Source organism: Danaus plexippus, chromosome 26 (genome assembly GCF_018135715.1).
Source record: "Danaus plexippus chromosome 26, MEX_DaPlex, whole genome shotgun sequence".
Classification (NCBI taxonomy): Eukaryota; Metazoa; Arthropoda; class Insecta; order Lepidoptera; family Nymphalidae; genus Danaus; species Danaus plexippus.
In genome coordinates, this window is record NC_083554.1 from 5,562,221 (window position 1) to 5,585,504 (window position 23,284).

At 31.0% G+C, this 23,284-nt stretch overlaps 3 protein-coding genes across 4 annotated transcripts; 2 read left to right on the plus strand and 1 right to left on the minus strand.

Annotated features, from left to right (window-relative positions):
* Positions 1–674: 674 nt before the first annotated feature.
* LOC116774379 (cytochrome b5-like) lies at positions 675–8,156 on the plus strand. Its single transcript, XM_032667097.2, has 4 exons — positions 675–765; positions 3,356–3,476; positions 6,635–6,760; positions 7,831–8,156. The coding sequence occupies exons 2-4, from the start codon at positions 3,357–3,359 to the stop codon at positions 7,945–7,947; spliced, it is 363 nt and encodes a 120-aa protein (XP_032522988.2). The 5' UTR covers positions 675–765; position 3,356; the 3' UTR covers positions 7,948–8,156.
* A 966-nt stretch (positions 8,157–9,122) lies between these two features.
* Positions 9,123–13,086, minus strand: LOC116774269 (host cell factor 1). Its single transcript, XM_032666940.2, has one exon. The coding sequence runs from the start codon at positions 12,970–12,972 to the stop codon at positions 10,513–10,515; it is 2,460 nt and encodes an 819-aa protein (XP_032522831.2). The 5' UTR covers positions 12,973–13,086; the 3' UTR covers positions 9,123–10,512.
* Positions 13,087–19,086: 6,000 nt separating this feature from the next.
* On the plus strand, positions 19,087–21,710 carry LOC133319673 (keratin-associated protein 9-1-like). Of its 2 annotated transcripts, XM_061524894.1 has the most exons (10): positions 19,090–19,332; positions 19,553–19,579; positions 19,797–19,823; positions 20,640–20,669; positions 20,747–20,773; positions 20,853–20,879; positions 20,977–21,003; positions 21,193–21,219; positions 21,332–21,358; positions 21,489–21,710. In XM_061524894.1, the coding sequence occupies exons 1-10, from the start codon at positions 19,291–19,293 to the stop codon at positions 21,528–21,530; spliced, it is 303 nt and encodes a 100-aa protein (XP_061380878.1). In that variant the 5' UTR covers positions 19,090–19,290; the 3' UTR covers positions 21,531–21,710. The 2 variants fall into 2 exon arrangements, with proteins under 2 accessions (XP_061380879.1, XP_061380878.1); XM_061524895.1 differs by lacking the exon at positions 19,797–19,823 and having other exon boundaries at positions 19,087–19,332.
* Positions 21,711–23,284: the final 1,574 nt, after the last annotated feature.

The window sequence follows — 23,284 nt, forward strand, 5'->3', positions numbered from 1 at the left end:
TGGGCGCTCTCAGACTCCGATCGAGTTAAATCCATAATGTATCCCATTAATGTTTTATTGCTTCCCTATTTTTTTATGCGATCTTAAATATAAATCTCTACAACATTAAAAAGTTGAAGATTTGCACTCAACTTCCAAGCCTGGCGTTGGAGTCCGCAGTAATCGGGCAAACATTTTCTAAGTTTACAACTTCCAACAGAACAATCTTTGCATTGAAGTTAATCGTTACATAGTTTTGCTTCTAACGGATATTACTCGGAACAAGAGAAAAATTTTAAAATAATTGAACTTGTATATTATATATTAATATTAATTTTATGTTTATAGTATAGTATTTGCTGTGGATAAATTCCTTATAAAACTATTGGAATAGAAACATCTCAGAATACTGCGAGGGAGTTTTTTTACTTATCTTAATATAAATCATGAATTCATATGCATTAAATAATTTGTTATTCATATTAGATTACTAATTAAAAAACAAAAAAATAATAAAACAGAACAGAATTCGTCATGTTGTTTTGCATCGCCTATTTGGAGGCGCCATTTTGGAATTCCCAAACTGTGTACAAACAGCATTTATTACAGACATGTACAAAATTCGTGTTACATATTACGTACTGAAAAAAATGAAAAAAATGTATATCAATAGATTGTATCGTTACAGGTATGAAATAAAACAAAAAATCGCAATGAGATTATTTATCAGCGCATATAGTCAGTTGTGGAGTAACCGTTGTTTGACAAACAAGGCTCTTAACTCAAGTAAGTCAAATTAAAGTAAACATTTTGCCATTATCTATATTAAATAATGGTTCAAGAATTTTCTTCAAACAAATAAAACGTTGACATCTGCAAAATATTCCACGATTCCAGTGCGAATGAAGCCATATCATAAAAAAAATTAAGAAGGTTCAAACGCATTTTTGCAATTATAACTAGAATTGATTTCTAATTGTTAAAAAAAAAAATAAGAATAGTTCAAAGACATTTGAAAATAATTATCAATATGTAGAAAATTATCAATAGTTTAAATATGAGGAAAAACATTGTTTAAAAGTATGAAATGGTTCCTTATTTCTCTGTAATGTTGCAGAAAATAAGATTTTCATTGTAAAATATAATATTTTTTTTTATTTCATACGTACTTTTGTCTAATATTTAGTTTTAGTAAAATTTACGTATTGTCAAAGTAATATTGTTCGTATACATATTAGAAAAAAAGTAATTTATAAATAAATAATATTTCGAACAATAAATAAAATCCGTTCAGTTCTTTTAAGTACCAGGCAAACATAAATGACAGACAGCCATAGAGACAAAAATTAGAAATAATGTTAATGGAAGACATGAGAAAACAGTTACATACTTAGAAATAGCACGTAGGTGATTTTTTATATATACATATGTTTATATTTGTATGTGTGAGTTTTATCCTCATATACATATAAATTAAAATATTTTCGTTACTTATAGCGACTTTACAACAACATTCTAATTTTAAATCTTTTCTCGGCACATACCTCACAGTCATAAGGCACGTGTTTACTGAATCATTACTTATCACACATATTTCTCATTGCATAACATATTTTTATACAGATATAATGTGCTAGATTTATGAATGAAAAACTAGTAACGCTCCGTACGTAGTGTGACACTGCAAACTAAGGCTAAACATACAAAGCAGACGACCGCCAAATTGGCTGTATAGAAAAAAGTAAAGATACTTCAACTATGATGGGTGTACTGTGTGTATGTACGCCATTATCCTTTGCCATTGCTACATATCGTTTTAAGCGGGAAATAATTTTTTTTTTAAATAATAATGGTGTAAGCTGTTACAATGACGGCGGAAGTATGTTTAAAATAATTTAAAACGGGTAGTATAATCCCAAAATAATAGTTTTATTTAAATGATTACTCACTAGAGTCTTGGATGTCTTCAACCGAATGGAAGTTGAGAAAAAAATATTGTTATATTTTATTTTATCTGCAAAACATGAGATAGTATTCATAAATTCTCAATTTTCTCACCGAATAGTTTACCGAAATATAGTTTTGTATTTATTTAATATATAACAAAATATAAAAAAAAAATACTATTCATAAATAATATTTTAAAACTTACATCATAAATAAATGTATAATAAAATTATTATATTACAGATATTATATTAAAAAAAAAATATCTAATTAATATATAAAAAAAAAAATTAATAATATAAACGATGTATTAATCATATGTCCTTTGCTATTTTATTTCTGTCAATTATCTTTGTAATCAATAAATTATAAAAAAAAATGACATTATTAGGCTATCGTTCGGATTAATTTAAATACGTAAGCAAAACAAAAATGTTAATAACTCTTGATATTAATGTGTTGATTAAAATTAATTTTAAAAGACACGTGGTTTTTTTTTATCACGCTTTACGTTCGTGTCAAAAGTGTTACTCATTCGACTTTTGATATGTTTTATGTATTTTTTAATGTTTATGACGTTTATATAAAAGGCTTTATTCGATTCGTGCCAGAGACGCGATAGGTGAGTTGGCAAAGCGACTGGCATGCGACATATCGGAGGGTGGGTTCGAATCCTGCTTGATCAATGAAAATTTAATCTTATATTCTCTTTTATTTTTATTTCATGTTTAAAATAGTCTCTTAATACTGACGATAGTGCCGCATTTTATGATTAAGTATTTTGGATAATTTCATAGTGTTTAGTATAAAACTATCTGGGCTGGTATAGATGAAGTGAAGACTAATTTTACACGAACGGATATGTTTATATAAAAATTAAGAGATACAGATTTGAAACTAAGATTTCTTCCTTCATACAGATTATATTCTTGCGTTAGATGTTTTTCTTTAAACTTTTAATATAAATAAGACTATATTTTTAAGATTTACTTCGCTTATTTTATTCCTTCTATTTTATCCGGCGTTTCGATTACATATAGGAACCGTGATCACTGGCAGACGAGATGAATCTGTCTGAAAAGAAGTCGAAATGTATGGTAAAATGTTGTTTAATAAAATCTTTAAGTCAATCCTAAAAACATAGTAATATTTAAATGTTTACCCTCAAAAATCATAGATATAAATGAAATCAAAGTTTTTCGGTTACTACACGTGTTTTATATCAGCCTGATCCCGACGTTTCGGTTCCTTTGAAGCAACCGTGATCACGAACAGACGAGATAAATGGTCTCCAGAGTATAATAAAACAACGGGTGGTATCCGGTTACCTTGGTTTCATTTAAATTAGTACACCCGAAAATCTTAGATATCAAAATCAAATTAATTTTGTACGAGTGTGCATTAAGGTGATGAGTTTTTTTTTTTTCAGAATGGCGGAGATCAAAAAGTACACGTTCGCTGAAGTTAAGACTCGCAACGGACGTGGCAAGAATCCAGTCTGGATAGTCTACAAGGACTCAATCTATGACGTCACTTCCTATATACCTGAGGTATATGTTAGCTTGTGCTGTATAACTTTAAGATCTTGAAACAGCTGATTGTTTATCTGAATCTCATTAACATACAGACCAATTCATGCGTGGATTTTAAATCAGTTTATTTTTCAAATACTTTTTTTTTCAAACGTTCTGTAATTGAATTTGTTGTTTTTATCGTCTGGTTTACATTTAATATATATTCAGGTATTTTGGATACACATTCAAGTATAAAACCTGGGGTCTTAATACGAGTGTGCGTGTCGTACTTTATACAGGTAGTCGTGAGTTTTTCGAACCTGATAGTAGCAAGGTAGGTACTTGAATTAAAAATTGGCGATCGTCTGACTAGTTTGGCGATGAAACTTGTAGTTCGTAGATAGTTTTCGAATTTAAATAGAATTTAATGTATATAAAAATAATTGCATATATTTTTAATAATTTTAAACATCAAATTACAAATACGAAGTTATTTGTGTACTTCATATATGTTTAATATATACATATAATATACTAAAATATTGTAAGTAAGAAAAATCACAGATTTTTATGAATACTAATAAAATTAATAAAAATCAGCAATTGTCTTTGTTACGAATACGAGATAAATTTATTATACAATATTGTACAAGTGACGTTCCTTCCAAAGATAAGATATGTTTCTTTAATCGATAATCGGAAAGCAAGATATGTTTTAAGCAATCGGTACAATTATCAAATATTGGATATTAATTCATTTTAATGTACTTATGTTTACATTTATATTTAAGATTTAAAAAATAATACTGCAACTGTTAAGAAAGTAAATGAAATAATTGTATGTCAAAATTCAGTCACGAAGTCTTATAATGTATTAAGGTACGCTTATATAATTAAGTGAATATATTTAGTGTATATATATATATATTAAAAATATTTAATATTTTTATCATCCTACAAAGAAATTAAACTTTTTTATAACTCTTCCGTACCGTATAGATGCGAATGTGAATGTTATAACCGATGTAAAGAAGAAAAAGTGTAACGAGATTTATTCGAAAATTAAACAAAATTTTCGTACTTCACTTTACTGTATGCTATAAATATTATAAAATTTACGTTTAATACATCGAAAGTCTAAGTAACGCGTTTCACAAATTTTTGTGTCAACAAACTCCAAACATAAATGTTATATTTTCAAGTTTACAAACGCATCTCGATTTTCAAGGCGAAGGAAGAACTTGTGATAGAAGTTACGAAATTTTAAAAAGTTTCTCAACTTTATAACAGTAAATAGATCACAAATTCTTTGCTTTTGAAGTTTTGCAGTGCTGCCAGCATTTATATTTATTATTATAAAAAAAAAAAAAAACTTTAAATCATTGGTTGCTTTTGCTTCATCAAGCTAAATTTCTTTTTAAATGATATAAATATTATATAAATTCACAAAATGAAAAAAAGATGGCAATTACTGAACGTGTAAAAAGAAAATATTGCAATACATCTTTTATTATTACAATAGATTTGATAAAAAGAACCTTGCGAATTCTGTGACTTACGCCACACTCTATTTGTGTGTAAATTTCAAGCAAATCTTCGAAACATTTCAATCTAAAGTGATAGCAAACTCACCAGAGAAACACTAACATGGACATTCATGTTGATTTTAGTTGATGTTTCGATAGAATGAAAAAAAAAACATTAATAAATAATAATTACCTCCATTTACATAAATTCGTCCACACTATAGACAAAATTATGCTGTACACTGAAATACAAAATCAAAATCAATCGATTACTCAGAGAAACAGTGTAAGTAATTTTCATGTCATGTACCAACTTAACGATATCCAACACAATGATATAAAGATGTGTTCACAAACTAATAAATACATCCAACGAGCCGTAATCTGAACGCGAATATTGACGACCTTGTATATTGACTCTCCCTGATTGAACATGACCCACGCTTGTTCAATTACAACTAGGAAATTCTCTCCGCCTACAACATAATAGTTTTTAATTCATTTCTATTTAAAAAATAATAATAAAATCTTAGATCTCAAACACGAATATATTTTTAAACTCCGATTCAAAAATAGGTCTGTTATGAGTTTGGTGTCTGTGTGTGTCTGTCTGTGTATTACCAGTATCGTTTTTTTTTAAATTCGAAAGCCAGTTCCCTTGCGTTATTCTTATATATGTTTAGATACTACCAGTCCATGGTACAGCTATCAGCTCTTTTCCAAAACGAAGAAGGTCATTTTCGTCCTATCATCACTCGATGAAGTGCTTCACGCCTGCCCGTGTAGTCTTTAAACTTGAATAATGCGCAGAGTATTTTAAGATACAGTTATTATTTACATGTATATGTCGGATTTAATAGAAATTCATTATTTTAAAGAGAGGACGCCAGCCTCGCTGACGTCACTAATGTCACTTGTTTCAGTACGTTCCAGATATTTTAAAATGAAACTTCAATTCATCTAAATGTTCTTGTATTTCTCGAAGGTTCTTTATGGTTCTATTCTAAGGTTCTATTCTTCTTCTCCGCACTCGCTGAACTCTGCAGTCCGCTGTCGTGCGTCCAGACGTCATATTTATACCAGAATTCAAACATAGTTCTATTCTCCTTTTAAACAGTCTTTGATTTCGTTTTACTTTTAACAATAGCAACGACGACCAATAAGTTGTTATAGTAATTGATGACAGCCTTGAGTTATTTTCATGTTGAATCCGTCATTGAAGCTGCTTGCGCCGATATATATATAATTCAGGTTATTTTATTAGAATTTATTATTGCCTATATAATATATTTATTGGTATATTATTCCAAGGGTCGTATTTTAAGGTGTCGGTGAAATAAGAGACGAGCGTGCGGTTGAGAACACGATATTGTTCTAAAGTCAACAGACGACTGACTTTTAGTTAACTCGGAGCTTTGAGGATTCCTCGAGTGGCGCTCGTCACAGTTTTAAAAGCTCCGCAAACATTTGACTTTGGTCTAAGTTAATTTCTTGCACTGCATAATATTTTAAAACTTGCTTACATTTTTATTTCTTACTAAAACACAACTCGAGACTTTTACGACACTTGATTTACAAATGCGGTTATGACTGAAGACTATGTTTGTGAATCCTAATTAAATAAAAATTATGGTGATAAATACTAATATATATGTTATATAATTACAGCATCCGGCGGGAGATGTCATCTTGGAAGAGGCTGGACAGGATGCGACGAAGGCTTTCGACGATTCCGGACATTCAAAATCAACTTACAAAATGTTAGAGCAATATAAAATAGGAGAAATTGTTGACGTGAGTTTTTTATGAAACAAATAATATGTGTAGATTAGATAAAACATATTATAAGGGTTATTGTTTGAGGCCTCTTAATATTTTAAGTGTAGGTACGTGTGTGATTGACTGTATATAGCTTTAGGAGCTAGTTAGGTACCAATGAACTCTTGGCGATAGATGTCGCTGTTCAACAAAAAGGGCTTAGATTACACATAATTTTTTTGAATTTATTTAATTTATAACAACCGATGCAAATTGTAAGTTTTAAATAATTATATCTCAAAAAAGTTTTCCCCCTCAGCTTGAACTTCCCTCTACATCGCTCGCATGTTTTTTTTCATATTGGATAGTATAAAAACAAATAAATTATATTAATGGATTTTTTTTTAAATAAATGACTGTATGTCAGCAAACAAATTACATTTCATGACAAATTATTCTTAAAAAAAAAATTCGAATAAAAAAGAATATTTAATTGCAAAAAATATTAATTAATTCCCTCAATACGAACTGACACGTTATTAGTTTTTGATGTTTTGCTTTCACAGTTATATGTGTGTTCCATTACCGGCCACTTCGCTACGACTGTATTAATGTGACGTCACAATCTCGCGACGTTATCGCCCCTTAATGTTAAGTGAACTTAGTAATCGTCAATATTAAAGCATTTGGAATGTGGAACACAGTGAAACACTTAGGAGCCCGAATATAAACATTAACACCGGCGGGCATGTTTACATTTGTAATAAACGAACTACTCGCCTCATTTATTACAGTACGTGCGTAATATTTGGTGGAAATGAAAAATAATATGATATTTTTCATCTGTGTCTTTTCATAAACTACTAGACGTATTGCTTATGGGAATGTAAAGATATCTTTAATAGCAGAGATGCATTATTCGTTAAATTAAGCGCCATCTATTGAGTGATTGAGAAACTATCTTTATATGCATCATACAATTTAACTCATTGGACCATTTACTTTGACAAATATTACTCAAGTCTTGTAATGGTAATGTATTTGTAAGATAATTATATTAATAATTAAAAAAATACTACTATTAATATTTTGTTTTCATTTTTTAGGCGGAAAGAAAATACGACGCAAACGGTAAAAAGATAAAAAGAGTGGTCGAAGCAAAACCAGAAGAAGGCAATAGGAAGAGTTGTATGAACATTATAACCTGCGGGTTACTCGGGTGAAACACAGAGATGAAAATTAAACTATTATATATACTGTCAACAAAACTCAAACAAAATACATTCTAAATAAGAATGACCTATAAAGTGAACATTTTTGTTAACTTAGGTGATAATTATTATTTTATATTGTGATATGTACACTATAACTGAGCTTTAATAGGTGAAGTTCTATTTTAACTAAACATTTATTTATAAGAAAATTAATTTATACACATGTCTTGATCTTCTGGAATACTTAAACATGAAAGTGTTTTTAAGGGACAGAAAATAATAAACTTTTTGATACATACATGTCTTTTATTATATACAGATTTGTAATTATACCTAGTAAGCTGAATGTTACAAGTATTATAGGGATCTAAAATGTATAAACAACAATTAATCTTGTTTTATACAAATCAAATGACAATAAATAAAAATTACATACGAAATAATTTAATTAGAATGAGTCTTCATTTTTTTTTTCATATTGTTTGCTTAGATTTCTTTAAGTTTTCCAAGGTTAATGGTATCAAAAAATTCATGTCTTAAATATATATATGTATTTATATATTTAAGAAAAAATTACATAATCCCGACGTTTCGGTTACTTTTCAGCAACCGTGATCACGGTTGTAGTTTTGTACAAAAATAAAGCACGCGTAGTATATCCGAATAATATTATTTTTATTTAAATGAATAAAACTCGCGAAAGTCTTAGATCTCATTTTTACATCATGTTTGTAATCTTTTACACATTTGTATATTTAAAAAATAATTCTTCATTAACGACGGTCATTAGTAATAAGGTGGACCATAATTCGTTAAAACTCTACGAGAAGAAATACTATACAGACCAATAAGTATATTTCAATTTTACGCCCTCTATCTTGTAATATAGCAACTAAATACATTATTACTTCCTATGGGTAAAAAGAGAGGGCGCTATTTTTAATAGACTTCATTTTTTTAATAAGTACGTAAATGGAATTTGGACTACATTAAAGCAAGCCTTTAATTTAGCGGCATACATTATATTTAATAGCAAATAAATATTTTGAAAATCGGTCAATAATATAATGTTTAATTCAATAATTGTTTCTTGTTAATTGAAAATTATGTTTACGCAACAAATTAATTGCTTACACTACCAAAAATGATGTAACACAAGTCGTTAGGGCAAATGAAACGCTCGCTTATCCAAATCGTTTATTCAAGCAAATGAACATAATATGAACAAACTATAACATCAAATTTATCTACTTACTGATATTTACATTCCGCAGCTCCCTTACTTCGACTTACACTAACATACAACTAGCTTAAACTAAGTCAAATGCAGAATTTATATGTAAGACATCTTTCTTTTTCACAACTTTGTAGTGATATTCTGCATTTACGTCAATATAAATTACATTTTAGCTTTCAGAAACCTCCATTCCCTTCAACTTAGGCACATCGTACACCACTCCTTCGACTATGACGAAATCTAAAGACCTTATAGTTTTAGCCATATTTTTAACATAATTCAATGTTATAGTTCGATTACATACATTTGGATAAAATATTCTTTACATATCGGCATAGTCTGTGATCTGTTTCAGCCAGCGGCTACTCGGCTGGACCGACGGGTGTCATAGAGAAATAGCCTCGACCATGGAGTCTACATCGCGCGGATGAAATTCAAACCACATAAACATCAACAATGGTTTTGTCATAAAAAAAAACTTAAATAGTGCATAATATAATATTATATTGTGATTTAACTAAATCTAACACTGCTCACGATGACCGTGATGCAGGCATTCACTTGGTGAACTACCTGACAGCCGGGCCATCAGTTTATTATTGGGAATATATTACTATTCAGCACGGTAGTGTCTTGCCATGGCTACTATTCACGAAGAAACAGTCCCAAACAGATGCAAGGAAGACAGCAAAATAATTGCACAGCAAACGAGTGAGATAATTTTGTATATAAACAACGTAACGTCTAGTTCATCATCATGGCAGTATTTGGTCATGATTAATAGTTAATGAAAAATTATATTATTATTTTTTTTCCTTATCCATAGCGTTACATACAAAAATATTCTAATTTAGGAATAAATCTATAAACACATAAAATAAAACCTCAAATTGAATAATCTTTTAAAATCTAATTGATTTATATTAAAAAGTGATAGTCTACATCCCTTCGCCCTCCTACTTTACTTACACTGCAGCGGAGCAACTCGGCAGGCACTTTGCATTATCAGTACAACTAGCTCATACAGGGGGCGGGCAACAAACGTCCACCTGCACCATAACAACTTCACAGATCGTTAAAGATACGGGACCTAACGCAAACAGACAACTTGGAAAATAATTACAAGAGTAAATAATATGTTTCAGTAAAAACTCTAAGAGGACATTCCCTACAGACAGACCCAATAACATAGAGTCAGGTGACCATCACATCCTTTATCAACTTCACTTTAGTGTTCCTCATCGTAATGTACAATCTAGAGATGATTTCTAGTCTACCAACAATAGCCGGCACGCTAAGGGCACTGGTATCTCTCAAGCCGAGGGTCTTCGACTGCTTCACTGCGGTTGCCCCTGTTGTGACTGACTCGCTGACTTGGTGATAACTATGGTCTGCTTGCCTCCAACACCTGTCTTGCCGAGCTGCAGCTTATTGGGTGGTAGTGTTATGATCTTGTTGCCGCCTACTGAGTTAGCCGATACGAGCTTGACGATCGTCGCCCCAGGAGTAATCCCCTGTGCAGCACTGGCCGGAGTCGCCGGTCGGTTCTGCATCACAGCCATCTTGGGTACAGTCGCCACGGTCATACCTGTAGAGGTCTTCACCAGTGTCACGTACTGGGGCGACGTGCTTGATTGTGAACTAGCACCCGGCGTCTTCTTTATGATGACGTTACCTCCGGCCTGCCTCAGGACCGGAGATCCTGACACGGCGTTCGTGACAGCCGTTCCTTGATCACTGGATTTAGCCGTCACTATTTTATAAACGGGAGTTTTCACTTGCTGGCCGATGGCGCCGCTTGCGATTTGTATCGCGCCACCGTAGCTTCCGATTACCGGCAGATTACCAGCGCTCAGCTTCACCGGCACTCCAGCCTTGACTTGCACACTGCCGACTCCGGCTTGTATGGGAACTCCTCCAGCTGTCTTCACTAACACATTGCTCGTACTTATTTTTACATTTCCAGCACCTAGCTTCAACGGAGTTGTGCCGACCTTCTGTACACTGTTTGCTGTGATTTTGCCTTGGAGATTGGCTGCACCAATTTTTAATGGAACGGCATTGCCCGCGAGTTTCACAGGCACATTACTGCTTCCTAATTTGACGACACCAGTGTTACCGCCAGTTTTTACTTGAACGAACCTCGGCGAGCCAGCCGAGCCCGCCGCCGCGCCGAGCACTATCTGAGCGTTTGATTGCGGGGTGGACACACGAACTGTGTTAGGAGTCGCTACTCCGCTTACAATACGAGTCACTCCTTGTGGCGTGACCGCAGCGACCTTTATCTGCTGTGAAGAGCCTGCAGCGGGTGATTTTACAACTGTTTTGCCGTGGTAGGTTTGTTTCGGAGTGTTAGGAGATATTTTGACGGCAGCTTGACCAGGCATTTTAATAGCACTGGATACGACTTTCTGTGGAGTTGATACAATGGGATTGGCAGCTGGAGACGCCGCGGCTGCCGCAGGTCTTATTGGTAGGTCAATTGGGGTTGGTGGAAGTCCAGTCCCAATAGGTGATGTGAGTCCAAACGCTTTGGCAGCATCCGGTTGCCCAGAGACAGGTGAGGCAGGAGGAGGAGCTGCCACCGGTTCCGTAGCTGTCGGGAACCTTGTGGGAGTCACTTTACCACATTTTTGAACTTGTAGAAGATATGTAGTGACCGTGTTCATAGCGGGCCAGCAGAGTTCAAGTGAAGTTGTGCCTGCTCTTACAAGTGCTACACGACCCGCTTGTGGTGGCACACCAACCTCAAGATACCACAGATCTTTGCAGCAAATCTGATTGTTCCAAGTTTTTCTATAGCCATCCCGGCCTGACCAGATGTAGAGTCTTGTTTGAATAGCAACCGCACTGTGCCCGGCTCGAGCTCTGGGTACACACTCTTCAAACTTATCAAGGGCAATGCAATCCCAAGTCATGGTATCCAAATTTAAAGAAGCAAGTGTGTTGGTGCACTTCCATTCCTTTTCATGTGTTGCAAGTTTTGATTCATCCGGAACCAATGGCACCCAACCGCCATACACATACATGTGATGTCCAATGACAGTTGCTGTGTGAAGAGAGCGGGGTAGTGGTGGAGGGCCACCCAGGTCTGGCCGAGACCAAGTCATGCTGTCCACATCAAGCACCCACAGGTCACCGAGACGTGAGCCACTCATACCTCCATATATGATCAACGAGGATTTTCCAGTACTCTTATCTGTGTAACTCACACCACTATGTGACTCGCGAGGAGGTGGTGACTGACCATAAGTGATGGGTATGTCCCATACCGTCATAGATGAATTCGGATACAGCTCCAATGTATACAGGTCATTGAGATATCTTGGTATGTTGTTCTTAGGATCGTCGCTCTCATTGGCCAGTCCACCGAAGAGGTAAACCTTACCATTTAAGAGAGTAAAGCTATGACCTAACCTTGGGCATGGTGGTAGGCCTTGCTTGGGTGGCAGAGGCTTTAGACGTTTCCATTCCCACCGGGAGGCCTGTAATTCGTACAGATCGTTGGAATACTTGCCGTACTCTACCATGCCGCCAAAAACCAGGAGACGTGTTCCGTCGACCACGAAGCCGTAGGCGGCGCATCCTGGAGGCACCTCTCCTTTCGTAACAGGAACAAACCATTGATTCGTGGTGGTATTGAAGACGTGAAGCTCATGAACTATCCCTTCATTTCCGCCGCCGAAAACTATCATCAAATCTTTAATGGCAACTGCACGATGGCCATGGCGAGGTCGTGGTTGAGGGCCGCTAGGATTGTAAACTTTTTGCCACTTAAGTACAGCGTTTTCCTTCATTTTTACTATACATTTGTCACTAAAAGCTTTATACCGTATGTATCGCTCTGGATGCGTATCTATAGCATAGACAATGAGAAACGTCGTAAATAAGCTTTGAAGAAAATATTCAGACTCGTTGCAGCTTCGTAATACTATCCTATACAACTTTCTCTTTCCCACTTATGTCATGCGCCCATGAGTATAAAAAAATCACCTTATGCAGCTTATAGTGTATAACAAAAATGGCGTTAGCAACAGCAATGGCAACTTAACAAAAGGAGAAAGAACGGCGTCGGACGTCAAGAATTGCCTATGGACGTTTACAGATACAAAATATTTCAAGAGTATATATTGAAAAATTATAATATTTAAATAATATTAATAATAATTATATGTAATAAAAACACAACAAGAAATAAGATTTTTACAAAAATATAAAAATGACCATTATAAAAAACTATTATTGATAAACTGTAACAAAATGAAGGGAAGGAAGGAAAAATATATACCTATAAAAGTAAAAATGTAATCTGTAAAGGTAAATATATACTTTATAACGAATAATAAATAAAAATAAATATTATTCGAAGAGACAATGACTAACAGGTCATTGTCTATGGATTCCGCAAAGAGAGTTTCGTCTGTGGACTAATTAGAAAACAATTCTTGTATGAAGTTGGTAAGCTTGTATCGATAAAGCGCGAAAGAGGAATTTTCTCAAATAAATAATACAATCTTCAATAATTGTGTATGACATAAGTAATTAAAACTGTTTGAAAAAGAATGCTATGTTTAATTTGATATAGCTTCACTTCATTGAATTGTAAAAGTTAATATTTACTAACCTATCATTTTGTTTATTTACATTTTGAAGATAAAAAATATTATCATATTGTCTATGCCCACCTTTTTCGGAAATTCAAACATTTACTTTTTTAATAAACATTTATATAAGTTGTAGATTATATTATATGAACATAAATCAAATCTGAATAAATGTTTTTTTCATAAGTCTAGCATTTACCAGAAAGACAAATATTTTATAAGAAAAGACATTTCACAGTTTTTTAAATAGTTTTTAAAATATTTTTTTATTTCAGACAGCATATTTTTTTTATATTTTTATTAGTTTTTTAGTGTTTTTAACTCATTTCATTGCTAAATATTCATTTCATAACTTGCATATCACAATGTAATGGGATGGTCGCGACAGATAGGGACTGATAAATAAAATAATAAATAATTAAATTCTGTAAACGCGAGTAATATATAAAATAAAATATGCAAATCAAAGTAAGTGACTGAAAAAGTCTATCTTTTCATAAAATGTTACTTTAGTGTAATAATTTCAACAAAGAGAAATGTCTATTTGTGATTTCAAAATATCTATGGTTTCACATATATATTTCTAATAAAAACTAAGGGCTGTTTTAATTATTATGTGTTTCTATAACAATGAATAACATAATTGCCTCTTTCGCCATTACATAATTGTCTCTGAAGAATAAGTTATTTATAAAAAAGGGACTAACAAATAACTTTCAAATAGGTATTCCACTTATAAGTTTACATAACATATAATTTTTTTATTTCTAATTTTAATTTATATTGTAAATTAAACAAAATACAAATATGCAACAGTGGTGCATTTTTCTCGTGTATAATTATTTACCCACAGACCATACAATTTAGATGGTTATTAACTATTGTCAAAACTGTCAAATTGACATTTGATAAATTGTTAATTTGATAATTTCGCGTCCATATACTTTCTTTTGGCAATTGTATAATAATTAAAAATTATTCTAGGTTACAGTCAAGCTTCAATAAAATCATTAAATAAATATGCGGAATTAAATAGTTTATAATGTAACTGACTGGAAAGCAGTTACATATAGCATATGCATGTTACGTTTAGACTAAACACGTCTTAATAAGGTCTCTTGCCAGTGCCAAATAGAAAGTAGCTAACTTTACTTAATTTAACAATTACATAGTTAAGTATGTGGAATTGTAGTTTTGTTTCAAAATTAAAGTCCAATTTTTGCTTACAAATTGCTAAATTACTTAAATTCTCAAATCTCCCATAAGATAACTAGATAATTTTGTTGTGTTGGTACATTGGATAAAATAAAATATGTATTCGTCAAATCCGAGTGGAAAATAAAATACATTTAGAGTTAAACGTAAAATTTACAAATATTTATCCCGGTGAGAGTAACAAAGAGAGTCTCCTCAAAATTTTTTCTGTGATAGTATGAAGTGGATAGGACCTCGGGAAGAAAACATTTATATCATCTATAATAATTTTTGTTAGTATAAATGATACTCACCATTTCTTGAAAAGTGCAGTTATCGTTATATGGAACAAATAGGTTCGATTATAATTACAGAAATTAACATATTTTATATTAAAATAACTTCAAAACCATCTGGAGGGTTATATAACTTTAAAAAAATTTATATAATTATATTAAGTATGGTTGTGTCACATCAAGACTAGTAGTTCTTTCTTGAGAGGTAGTTAAACCGAAAAAAAGATCACATTCCCAATTTACTATATAAGATTGAATATCTCAACCATAGTTTCATAGCTTATGAAATTGCCTAATATTATATTTGAATTTGTCATTAATTAGTAATTAGAACTATGATCACCTTATCTATCTTAAAACCTGATGTAAAATGTCCTAATTTTTTCCGAATCTTAGTATATTGAATATTGTTTTTTTTTATTTTCAAATCTACGGAATGAGAAAATTAAAGATTTGTTTTAGCTTGAATTTAGGCATTTTATTTTTGAAAATACTTTGTTAAATCTGCCATCTCACGGAAATTGTCCGCATTACTTCCTCAGTCACTTACCTAAAATATCGTTATGGCTTGGTAGGCTAAGATAACAATAATTGCTATGTACTTAACTATTCATTTTCTACTTATTCTATTTTTTTTTTATATAATGAAAAAGCTTTAAAATGGAAACAATGTCATTTCTATAACTATTACGAAAGTAGGTAAACACGTCTTTTTTTTCTTGTAGATGGCACTGTGTATGATCCTTTAGATATTAATCGTCTTTATGTAACTAGTCTTCCTTAAAAAAAATAAACGCCTTTATTCAATTCGACAAACTCCTTCGTGTTTTTTCAAGATTATAATTCATCCATAAACAAAAACGTAGACATTGGCTACATATTCCAGGATTCCAATGCGAATGAAGACATAGCATATAAAAAAAAAGATTTATGAAGTTGAATGTCGTTACTTTTATTAACAATTATAAGGGAGTGATCCAGAAAGTAGCATGTACATAAAATTTATGCACCTCATCCCTTGACTTGTTGCAGCTTAAACGTAATGACAGAAGTTTTTGTTTTTTTTTTCATTATATATATTATACAAATAATTTTTATAATTAATTAAATAAAAAATACAATTTAAACCTCTCAGCTTTAAGGAGAAGATTCAATGTATTGAGAATACTGACATTTGAGGTTTATAATCTTAGTTTTTGTCAAATTACAATTATAACGTAAATCAAAGTCAATGTCACAACACAGTACTCAAAAAGTCAAAATTATAATTTATAATTCGTCCTGCAAATAAAGCATTGACATTGGCGAAATATTCGCTGATTCCAATACGAATGACCCAATAGCATAAAAATATAATAAAGCCAATTTACAATGAAGCCATAGCATAAATCCAATGTAAATTAATTATGTAGTTATCGTATATTTTTAGAAGTTATTGTTTTTTTTTTTTCGCCGATCAGTTGTAAGTTGGATATCTATGTCTCAAAAGGAAATAGTTAGTCTGTGTTTGAGGTTAGTTAACCTTAGTTGTTCCAATGTGAAATACTGCATTGATTGATAAGTAAAATTGTCGTGATTTGATATAAAATGTTTATAAAGGAGAAAATATTTTACTTTTATCTTAATATATCCTTTCATTTTATAACACTCAACATTATTTAATGCCTAATCCTTCAAAATATTTACGCGAATCCACATGAGTGTAAAGATTATTTTGGGCCCTTTGTTGTTAGCATGGATGTCTGAACGTTTTGTAAACCCTTTCCACGCGTTGAACATTCACATACTCGAGGTGTTTGTTCATAGGAATAGTTACATTTTCTACACCGATGGTTTATGATAGTATATGTTTATATATATACTAGTTTTTGCCCCTGATTTTGTCCGCTGGGAATAATGACTTTCGGCATAATTTGGGTCTTTCACTTAGTTATCGCCTTTTCCATGGTCTATCGATTACTTGACTGTGTAAACAAACATTTCAAAAATCAAATGGTCTCTCTTATATTATAGTATCTTAGCTGTTGCAGCGCCCCTTAGTGAACTTCACTGCGGGTGACGTAACCTACGACAAACTTATTATTTGCGGTTGGTACAGTAATCGAGTCAAGGTATTGAGACGAATATTAAATTTGTTTTTTTTTTATTGTATATAATTACCCGGGATAAAAGTACCCAGTGTGGTGGCACGGAATAAAAGAATAATAATACCAAGGTTTATCGTAATCGTATCGTATGTTTTGCGTGATGCCGGAACAAGCAGACACAAAAATTTTTTAATTACTTTTTTGGGTTCGGTGTTTGTCTTGTTACAAATCTACTCCAGCAACACAAAAAGTCTGCGGTTGTCGCAACCTAATATCGTGAGTGTTCCTCGCGTATCCGAGAGATGGCGCACTTAGCGGTACGTTAGTATCATGAATAATACAATCCTTGAAGCGTGTGTATATTGTGTCACAATTTCAGCTTAATCGGTGAAGAAGATTTTGAGTTTTTGAAGCATACACATACAATTAATATATATACATATATATAGATGCACGTAATAGGTAAATATTAAAATTATGAGGAATATAAAGTTTGTGTTTATGAAATAATTTTTGATTGATATGCGCTTATTAAACAAAGACAAAATAAAATTTCTATTAATTACACAACCGGAAATATTTATTTATATTAAAACAGAATTATATGTTTCCGTTCAGAAACCTATAATTATTATTGTCTTTAATATTATTTTTAACCATAAATTATGTCACAATATTTTTAATCGATTCCATTAGGATGATAAGCAATGAAGAAGACAGAATTCATTACGAACGAATAAAATATTTGTATTTATCAGAGTAAAACCCAATTTTCACTTATACAATTAATTATACAATAAATAATTTTGCTTCTAGCAATAAAGCACAAATCTCCGTACACGTGTTGATTATTCAACTTACCAATTAAACTTTTCGCTTCGTAATTAACTCTGAAGAATATTTTTGCATATTAATATAAGTATATCTAGGGATAATATTATTAAGTGTCGCGGCACAATCAAGTTAATGAAATCACAGCTTCATTTAAATAATATTTAATTGAAAACATTATATATATATATTACATTTACTATAACTTTATTTAAAGATTTTTTTTTACTTTTAGTCTACATTATTGGGTAGTACGTCAGAATAAAAACGTGTTTATAATAATTGTGTTCAATCAACTCAAAGATATAGTTAATAAAGTCGTATGATGGTTATAACAATTGTCAATTTAGTCAGTATATATATATATATGTGGGCTGGATAAAGAAAGTTCTTTAGTGTAGCATATGCATACAAGTGGCGCCATCTGTGCCTTACTAATTATAATCTACTATATTCCTTAGAAATATTTTTGTGACTGATTATAATTAATTCTAATACTGAACCATTGTAATTTTGTAATGGCAACATTTAAGCATTGACCTGTATTTGAGGTATCCAGAAAACATTAACAAAAAAAAAAGACCTGTATTTGAAAACTATAAATACTGGCGTCAGCCATTTTGTAAGATATTACTGGAAGTAACGCTGAACATTAAAAATCTAGTCTGAAATTTGGATGTATTGAATTTTTGTAACACATTTTAGATTCTAAATCCGTGTTAGAAACACACCATGTACGAGTATATAATTGCGAAAATATGTCTCAAGCGTCGAATAAAAGAATGAGTTTGTGAAGTTGAGTGATAGTTCAGTTGTTTGTGCAAGATAAAAAAAACAATAATTAATTATACCACAGATAAAAACATCCGCAGCAAATCTAACGATTCGTTGCACTCACTGTTATTTATTTAACAAAAAATTCCGTTAAGAATCTCGTTAAAAAGACGTAAATAAATTATTCGTGTTGATAAGGTATATCGTTAGTGTTGTAGAAACAAAGAGCTGATAGTAAAGATTCAGTAATGGCCAGCGTACTAGTGTAAAGGATGAATTTGGTAAATTAGTTTTGCTGATAAAAAAACGTCACTCAAGTTGAACACAAAATGAGATTTCCTTTGTTTATTGCCGCGACATTGTTTTTTAAGGTAATAATTAATTGTATAACGTAGTTTCTAAAGTACTTTCTTAAATTTGTTAAAGATTGAAATTTAATAAGTTAACACTTTCGTCTAACCGTGATCACGGTTACAGTGAAGTGACCAAAACTTCGGATAAAATGTTTCTAATAAATCACGTAATATATCCGAAAACTATAGTTAAAAAAAATAGATGGCTATTTTAATGTGTTTAAAATAATTTATTTAGTTGGTTTCCGGAAACTGCGACGCAAGAGTAAGTGTTTCCTTTTGAATTATATAATTAACCTATCACAGTTATTTCGAAATTATACTATTAATAAAATCAATTTTTAATACTAAAAACTTTATCATGAACTTGTCTCTCAGTTGTTAGATTAATATTTTTTGGATATTTTTTTTATGTTTGATATATATTATATATATTGATATTTAAATAATATAATGATATTTAAATTCGATTACATTTGTAGTGTTCGGGCAACAATTGTACTTCAGGTGTAAGTATAAATGACATTGCGCTAGATGAGAACATGACTGGTCTTACGATAGCTTGATTTGAAACACACAGATGTTCATTTATTCGTTCGTTCATTCATTCCTTCATTCATTCATTCATTCAAAAATATGTATTTGTTTATTTACTTATTTACTTATTTCGGTAGTCCAACGGTGTTAACAATAATGACATTACAAAATATAACTAAATAATACTACGACCAATACAGGATATCACAGTTACAGCAAAAATATAATTGTGACTTAAGTGTAATTAATCCAAAATTACTATAGTAATATATTAAATATTTTAGTACTACTGATACTGCTTTATTGTACTAAATAGCAAGGCTGCATGTTGTGTGTGCGCTCGTTTGTATTTATATATTTTTTGTAAATATTATCTAATTTTATAAAATCCTAGAAACAAATTCAGATAGGTCACATATTTTGTGACACAGAAACGACATTGATTTTTTTCGGGCCACTTAAGTGAGTTAAATGTTACTTTAATTTAGTTGTTTCTCTGAAATTTATCCATTATTAGCATGGCCAACTCAAAAAATATTTAATCGTTCTAAAGACGTCTACAAGATTATATATAAAATTCAAACGACGTAACTGTTAGTGTTGAAAAGTGAAAATTTATACTGAGGTTACGTGATATAGTTTTTCTCTCGTGATTTATCGTTAATATACCTACATATACTAATAAATAAGTTAAAAAAATCGAGATATCTGAATTAGATGCGTATCATTTAATAGTTGTTGGCATACATTTATTTATATCTCATATAGTTAAATTGTTTTCTCCGCAGCTAACAAAATCCAATCAATGTTATGCTCGAGTAAGGAGAATTTTATTTTCTATTATAATAATAAAATTAAAACGGCTTTATGTTCTATGCTATTAATTTCTTTACAGTGCAATGAGGATAGTTGTTCTGTGGCCGTATGTTTGAATTCATATAAAAATACATATAATAATTATTATTTGAATACGAATAAAAACAAAGGTACTTTTTAATTAGTGTTATGGTGACAATTGCTTTGCCGCGGTAAGTCTGATTTTTGTTTAAACAAGCGTTCAGAAACGTATATCTTTAAACAAATGCAAAGAAAAGTGAAAAAAAAATATTATTAATTTTCTTCCAGTGTACAGGATTTATGTGCAAATCTGGGGTAACTAGCTAAAGTAGCTATTAACTGTAACTACTACTAACACACTAACAAACATTACTACTTAATTTTTAATTTAAAATCAATTAATATATAAAAATTCACGCAAAAAAAATCTTTATCCAAATATATACAAATATTTGCTTATTTATGTTTCTTAATTATTTTTTGTACGATGTATTATGTTCACAGTGTGAAGGAACACGTTGTGTTGCCAACGTAAGTTAATCTTATATATATATATATACACATATATATATATATATAAACTTTTAATGTATAAATATACATATTTATATATAATAATATATGACATTAAACAATGTTATAGTGTACTGGACTATCTTGTGATGCTTGGGTAATACATTTTTAACTTTATTACAATTAAGTTAAGTCTTAATTTTCCACTGCATGTACTTTCAAAAACTAAAACTATTTTTTTTTAAATATTCAATAATTTTGTATTAATTTATTCCAACAATGTCCAGTGCACAGGTCCTGAGTGTCAAAAGCTTATAATGTTGTGGTGACGAAGAAAATAATGTATATCAAAGCAAGAAAAATATTTTCCCTTCAATACGATTGCAATTTTAATTGTTTAAGTAAACTTATTTACAAATATTAAACAAAATACAAATTAAAAAGCGGATCATTTAATTTGTACAATTAATATAAAAAACAAAATAGTCGGTCAATGAAAATTGGATACCTTATTTACTTTACTTCTTTCAGCGACGTGTTAACGTAAGACTGGAAGTCATAATGTATATATATATGTTACAGTAATTATTATTTTCTTCATATCTATGAGTGAACATTGAATCTTAAAATTAAATATGCTCAAAAAATATTTTCTTAATTATATTTTCCAATGGGAGTGGATGTTTAAATATTTTGTTGTTCTAACATCACAGAAGACAAACTATTATCTACGGCAATATAAAATATAATTATGTAATTTCGTTTAAACATATATCGCGAGAAAGTTACTTACGATTAACAACAAGTGACATTGTTAGTTGTAAAAATACCGTTTTGTTCTTCACTAACAGGTTCCAAACAAACATTTAATTAAAACATTACACCATAATTTAATTAAAAGTAGTTCTGGTTCGTTAAAAGTTACGTTCATTACGTATTGTGAAGTGTACAAGTTACGGCATGTATTAAGTTGGAGTTTTCATATAATTTGTATTTAGTTTTCCAAGTCGCAGATGTTTTCTGTGTAATTTCAGCCGATCGCTTATAATACAACGAAGGATTCAAGATTTTCATGCGTCCTGTACACTAAGTTCGATTTCTCACAAACATAGATACGGAAAGTTTCAAAGTTTTTAACACAGATATTAACAACGCCAAAAATGTAGGCGTAAAAACTTAGAGTTTAAGTTAACGTTGAAAATTCTTACTAAAGATAAATATTACTCGTAATGAAAACGGAATTCAATATACGGAAATCTTAGGTAAAGAAAAAAATATTCCGCAAACATAATTTAAACCAACACCGCTCATTTTGTTAATAACGAATTGTGATTCAGAGTTATAGGTCGACAAAGAAATTAATATCCATGTGGTTGGTAAATTATTTCCACTTTAGCTCTAACACCACGGGTACACTTATCAAACAATCTTCAATAGAAGCAAACTCTTCATATAAAAGAACTAGCTAGTTTTATAATTTTAATTCTTTTGATACGAAAATTCACGCTCAAATTAAGAAGCAATTCCTATTGAAAACACTCTATAGTGTGGAACAGGTTGGCGGTTAACGTATTTTATTTGAGAGTCACGAAGAGATTGTGGTTTATGAAAGAAAAATGGTCTAGGAAAACTGTTGCGTAGTCTGAAACCGCAAGAAAAAGACAAAGATATATACATATTTATTGCTATTAATAGATTAGTGGAAGAAATATTGTCAGACGCGATAGAAAGTTATTGAAAATTCCAATTAAAAAACACTTTCATAGACCTTGCGGGAAATTTTCTTCTCCTGTTTTTTTGTATATATCAGACACAACTACAACATCATAATAATGAAATGATCAGCCTGAAAAATACTTAAAAATTAAAACCTGTTAGGGTGAAATATCAGCTGCAAGTTGCTGGGAAATGTGACGGAGGATGCAGACTTGAAATTGTCCTAAAAATCCTATTTGAAAGTAATTAATTATATTAAAACTTTTAACTTCGTGTGAATTTGTGAATATGAATTTATTGTTTCTTTATCTTTTTTATATTTTCTTTATCTTTCATCTTTTATAATCTTTTATAAAAAAAAAAATAT